General features: G+C 39.9%; 1 protein-coding gene across 1 annotated transcript in view; it reads right to left on the bottom strand.

Moving 5' to 3' along the window:
* Positions 1–6: 6 nt before the first annotated feature.
* The window catches only part of LOC135568969 (uncharacterized), a 28,203-nt gene continuing 22,209 nt past the window's right edge, over positions 7–6,000 (bottom strand). The window contains exons 4-5 of the mRNA XM_065015747.1: positions 3,888–4,019; positions 7–294 (exon numbers count right to left, since the gene is read on the bottom strand). Coding sequence (XP_064871819.1) covers positions 8–294; positions 3,888–4,019 — 419 coding nt within the window. The 3' untranslated portion in view covers position 7. The remainder of the gene's footprint in view (positions 295–3,887; positions 4,020–6,000) is intronic.

Genomic DNA, 6,000 nt, shown 5'->3' with positions numbered 1-6,000 from the left:
TAGCATCTCACACTGGGAAGAGCAGGAAGCCACTGAAGGTGTTTCTCTTGTGACTGTCATCGTAGATTGTGGTTCCACCCAGTTGAACGTCAACTACGTCTCCCTGCTCTAGCAGCAGAGAGGCAGCATTAGCTACGTGGTGCTGGGACTTTGCAATGTATTCCCAAAGACCTGCCTTCAGGGTTACGGTGCCGTTAGTGCGGAGGTTGCAATGTATTCCGCTGTTCCTTTCTACGATTCCGAACAAGGCGATTCTGAAGTAGTACACTCCCCTCACTGGGGCTGTGAAGTGACCTGGGAAAGAGATAGAACATGTGAGAATCTCTCTCCATACAGAGTTCAGTTGAAGACTCTCTGTAGATAATTCAGTTGAAGACTCTCTAGATAATTCAGTTGAAGACTCTATAGCTAATTCAGTTGAAGACTATAGATAATTCAGTTGAAGACTATAGATAATTCAGTTGAAGGCTCTCTATAGATAATTCAGTTGAAGACTCTATAGATAATTCAGTTGAAGACTCTCTAGATAGTTCAGTTGAAGACTCTCTATAGATAGTTCAGTTGAAGACTCTATAGATAATTCAGTTGAAGACTCTATAGATAATTCAGTTGAAGACTCTATAGCTAATTCAGTTGAAGACTATAGATAATTCAGTTGTAGACTCTATAGATAATTCAGTTGAAGACTCTATAGCTAATTCAGTTGAAGACTATAGATAATTCAGTTGAAGGCTCTCTATAGATAATTCAGTTGAAGACTCTCTATAGATAATTCAGTTGAAGACTCTATAGATAATTCAGTTGAAGACTCTCTAGATAATTCAGTTGAAGACTATAGATAATTCAGTTGAAGACTCTATAGATAATTCAGTTGAATACTCTATAGATAATTCAGTTGAAGACTCTATAGATAATTCAGTTGAATACTCTATAGATAATTCAGTTGAAGACTCTATAGATAATTCAGTTGAAGACTCTCTATAGATAATTCAGTTGAATACTCTATAGATAGTTCAGTTGAAGACTATAGATAATTCAGTTGAAGACTCTCTATAGATAGTTCAGTTGAAGACTCTATAGATAATTCAGTTGAAGACTCTATAGATAGTTCAGTTGAAGACTCTCTATAGATAGTTCAGTTGAAGACTCTATAGATAATTCAGTTGAAGACTCTATAGCTAATTCAGTTGAAGACTATAGATAATTCAGTTGAAGGCTCTCTATAGATAATTCAGTTGAAGACTCTCTATAGATAATTCAGTTGAAGACTCTATAGATAATTCAGTTGAAGACTCTCTAGATAATTCAGTTGAAGACTATAGATAATTCAGTTGAAGACTCTATAGATAATTCAGTTGAAGACTCTATAGATAATTCAGTTGAAGGCTCTCTATAGATAGTTCAGTTGAAGACTCTATAGATAATTCAGTTGAAGACTCTATAGATAATTCAGTTGAAGACTATAGATAATTCAGTTGTAGACTCTATAGATAATTCAGTTGAATACTCTATAGATAATTCAGTTGAAGACTCTCTATAGATAATTCAGTTGAAGGCTCTCTATAGATAATTCAGTTGAAGACTCTCTATAGATAATTCAGTTGAAGACTCTCTATAGATAATTCAGTTGAAGACTCTATAGATAATTCAGTTGAAGACTCTATAGATAGTTCAGATGAAGACTCTATAGATAGTTCAGTTGAAGACTATAGATAATTCAGTTGAAGACTCTCTATAGATAATTCAGTTGAAGGCTCTCTATAGATAGTTCAGATGAAGACTCTATAGATAATTCAGTTGAAGACTCTATAGATAATTCAGTTGAAGACTCTATAGATAGTTCAGATGAAGACTCTATAGATAGTTCAGTTGAAGACTCTATAGATAATTCAGTTGAAGGCTCTCTATAGATAGTTCAGTTGAATACTCTATAGATAGTTCAGTTGAAGACTATAGATAATTCAGTTGAAGACTCTCTATAGATAGTTCAGTTGAAGACTCTATAGATAATTCAGTTGAAGGCTCTCTATAGATAGTTCAGTTGAAGACTATAGATAATTCAGTTGAAGGCTCTCTATAGATAACTCAGTTGAATACTCTATAGATAGTTCAGTTGAAGACTCTATAGATAATTCAGTTGAAGGCTCTCTATAGATAGTTCAGTTGAAGACTATAGATAATTCAGTTGAAGACTCTATAGATAATTCAGTTGAAGGCTCTCTATAGATAGTTCAGTTGAAGACTCTCTATAGATAGTTCAGTTGAAGACTCTATAGATAATTCAGTTGAAGGCTCTCTATAGATAGTTCAGTTGAAGACTCTATAGATAATTCAGTTGAAGGCTCTCTATAGATAATTCAGTTGAATACTCTATAGATAGTTCAGTTGAAGACTCTATAGATAATTCAGTTGAAGGCTCTCTATAGATAGTTCAGTTGAAGACTATAGATAATTCAGTTGTAGACTCTATAGATAATTCAGTTGAAGACTCTATAGATAATTCAGTTGAAGGCTCTCTATAGATAATTCAGTTGAATACTCTATAGATAGTTCAGTTGAAGACTCTATAGATAATTCAGTTGAAGGCTCTCTATAGATAGTTCAGTTGAAGACTATAGATAATTCAGTTGTAGACTCTATAGATAATTCAGTTGAAGACTCTATAGATAGTTCAGATGAAGACTCTACAGATAATTCAGTTGAAGACTCTCTATAGATAGTTCAGTTGAAGACTCTCTATAGATAGTTCAGTTGAAGACTCTATAGATAATTCAGTTGAAGGCTCTCTATAGATAGTTCAGATGAAGACTCTATAGATAGTTCAGTTGAAGACTCTATAGATAATTCAGTTGAAGACTCTATAGATAATTCAGTTGAAGACTCTATAGATAGTTCAGTTGAAGACTCTATAGATAATTCAGTTGAAGGCTCTCTATAGATAATTCAGTTGAAGACTATAGATAATTCAGTTGAAGGCTCTCTATAGATAATTCAGTTGAATACTCTATAGATAGTTCAGTTGAAGACTATAGATAATTCAGTTGAAGACTCTCTATAGATAGTTCAGTTGAAGACTCTCTATAGAAAGTTCAGATGAAGACTCTATAGATAATTCAGTTGAAGACTCTCTATAGATAGTTCAGTTGAAGACTCTCTATAGATAGTTCAGTTGAAGACTCTATAGATAATTCAGTTGAAGACTCTATAGATAATTCAGTTGAAGACTCTATAGATAGTTCAGTTGAAGACTCTATAGATAATTCAGTTGAAGGCTCTCTATAGATAATTCAGTTGAAGACTATAGATAATTCAGTTGAAGGCTCTCTATAGATAATTCAGTTGAATACTCTATAGATAGTTCAGTTGAAGACTATAGATAATTCAGTTGAAGACTCTCTATAGATAGTTCAGTTGAAGACTCTATAGATAATTCAGTTGAAGGCTCTCTATAGATAGTTCAGTTGAAGACTATAGATAATTCAGTTGAAGGCTCTCTATAGATAACTCAGTTGAATACTCTATAGATAGTTCAGTTGAAGACTCTATAGATAATTCAGTTGAAGGCTCTCTATAGATAGTTCAGTTGAAGACTCTATAGATAATTCAGTTGAAGGCTCTCTATAGATAGTTCAGTTGAAGACTATAGATAATTCAGTTGTAGACTCTATAGATAATTCAGTTGAAGACTCTATAGAAAGTTCAGATGAAGACTCTATAGATAATTCAGTTGAAGACTCTCTATAGATAGTTCAGTTGAAGACTCTCTATAGATAGTTCAGATGAAGACTCTATAGATAGTTCAGTTGAAGACTCTATAGATAATTCAGTTGAAGACTCTATAGATAATTCAGTCGAAGACTCTATAGATAATTCAGTTGAGGACTCACCATTAGTTGGGTTGTAGTGATTGCCTATGTTTGTCAGGATGTCCTTGTAGACCAGGGTAGTGGATGTGGGTCCATAGTAACCACCATAGTAACCCCCAACTCCCAAAGTAACAGAGAATGCTACCTTCCGTTCTGTTAGAGGAAACAAACAAAGACACACATTGGTCTCTTCTCTACCTGAAACCAACAAGACAATGGTTTAAATGGTCAGACAACAATTTGTGGTTGTAATGCTTTAGTTACTATGGCAACTTAACCTCCCGTCCTCTACCGGTTCTCTGTCCTCCACTCCTCCAGCTGTTCTCTGTCCTCCAGTCCTCTACAGTTCTCTGTCCTCCAGTCCTCTACCTGTTCTGTCCTCCAGTCCTCCTCTGCCTGTTCTCTGTCCTCTACCTGTTCTCTGTCCTCCAGTCCACTACCTGTTCTGTCCTCCAGTCCTCCTCTACCTGTTCTTGGTCCTCTACCTGTTCTCTGTACTCCAGTCCTCTACCTGTTCTCTGTCCTCCAGTCCTCCTCTACCTGTTCTCTGTCCTCCAGTCCTCTACCTGTCTCTGTCCTCCACTCCTCTACCTGTTCTCTGTCCTCGAGTCCTCTACCTGTTCTCTGTCCTCCAGTCCTCTACCTGTTCTCTGTCCTCCAGTCCTCTACCTGTTCTGTCCTCCAGTCCTCCAGCTGTTCTCTGTCCTCCTCTACCTGTTCTCTGTCCTCTACCTGTTCTCTGTCCTCCAGTCCTCTACCTGTTCTCTGTCCTCCAGTCATCTACCTGTTCTCTGTCCTCCAGTCCTCTACCTGTTCGCTGTCCTCCAGTCCTCTACCTGTTCTCTGTCCTCCAGTCCTCTACCTGTTCTCGGTCCTCCACTCCTTTACCTGTTCTCTGTCCTCCAGTCCTCTACCTGTTCTCTGTCCTCCAGACCTCTACCTGTTCTCTGTCCTCCACTCCTCTACCTGTTCTCTGTCCTCTAGTCCTCTACCTGTTCTCTGTCCTCCAGTCTTCTACCTGTTCTCTGTCCTCCAGTCCTCTACCTGTTCTCTGTCCTCCAGTCCTCTACCTGTTCTCTGTCCTCCAGTCCTCTACCTGTTCTGTCCTCCAGTCCTCCAGCTGTTCTCTGTCCTCCTCTACCTGTTCTCTGTCCTCTACCTGTTCTCTGTCCTCCAGTCCTCTACCTGTTCTCTGTCCTCCAGTCATCTACCTGTTCTCTGTCCTCCAGTCCTCTACCTGTTCGCTGTCCTCCAGTCCTCTACCTGTTCTCTGTCCTCCAGTCCTCTACCTGTTCTCGGTCCTCCACTCCTTTACCTGTTCTCTGTCCTCCAGTCCTCTACCTGTTCTCTGTCCTCCAGACCTCTACCTGTTCTCTGTCCTCCACTCCTCTACCTGTTCTCTGTCCTCTAGTCCTCTACCTGTTCTCTGTCCTCCAGTCTTCTACCTGTTCTCTGTCCTCCAGTCCTCTACCTGTTCTCTGTCCTCCAGTCTTCTACCTGTTCTCTGTCCTCCAATCCTCTACCTGTTCTCTGTCCTCCAGTCCTCTACCTGTTCTCTGTCCTCCAGTCCTCTACCTGTTCTCTGTCCTCCAATCCTCTACCTGTTCTCTGTCCTCCACTCCTCCAGCTGTTCTCTGTCCTCCAGTCCTCTACCTGTTCTCTGTCCTCCAATCCTCTACCTGTTCTCTGTCCTCCACTCCTCCAGCTGTTCTCTGTCCTCCAGTCCTCTACCTGTTCTCGGTCCTCCACTCCTTTACCTGTTCTCTGTCCTCCAGTCCTCTACCTGTTCTCTGTCCTCCAGACCTCTACCTGTTCTCTGTCCTCCACTCCTCTACCTGTTCTCTGTCCTCTAGTCCTCTACCTGTTCTCTGTCCTCCAGTCTTCTACCTGTTCTCTGTCCTCCAGTCCTCTACCTGTTCTCTGTCCTCCAGTCTTCTACCTGTTCTCTGTCCTCCAATCCTCTACCTGTTCTCTGTCCTCCAGTCCTCTACCTGTTCTCTGTCCTCCAGTCCTCTACCTGTTCTCTGTCCTCCAATCCTCTACCTGTTCTCTGTCCTCCACTCCTCCAGCTGTTCTCTGTCCTCCAGTCCTCTACCTGTTCTCTGTCCTCCAATCCTCTACCTGTTCTCTGTCC

Source organism: Oncorhynchus nerka, unplaced genomic scaffold (genome assembly GCF_034236695.1).
Source record: "Oncorhynchus nerka isolate Pitt River unplaced genomic scaffold, Oner_Uvic_2.0 unplaced_scaffold_1302, whole genome shotgun sequence".
Lineage (NCBI taxonomy): Eukaryota > Metazoa > Chordata > Actinopteri > Salmoniformes > Salmonidae > Oncorhynchus > Oncorhynchus nerka.
Note: the sequence above shows the minus strand (reverse complement) of the source record. Positions and strands in the feature narration are given on the sequence as shown.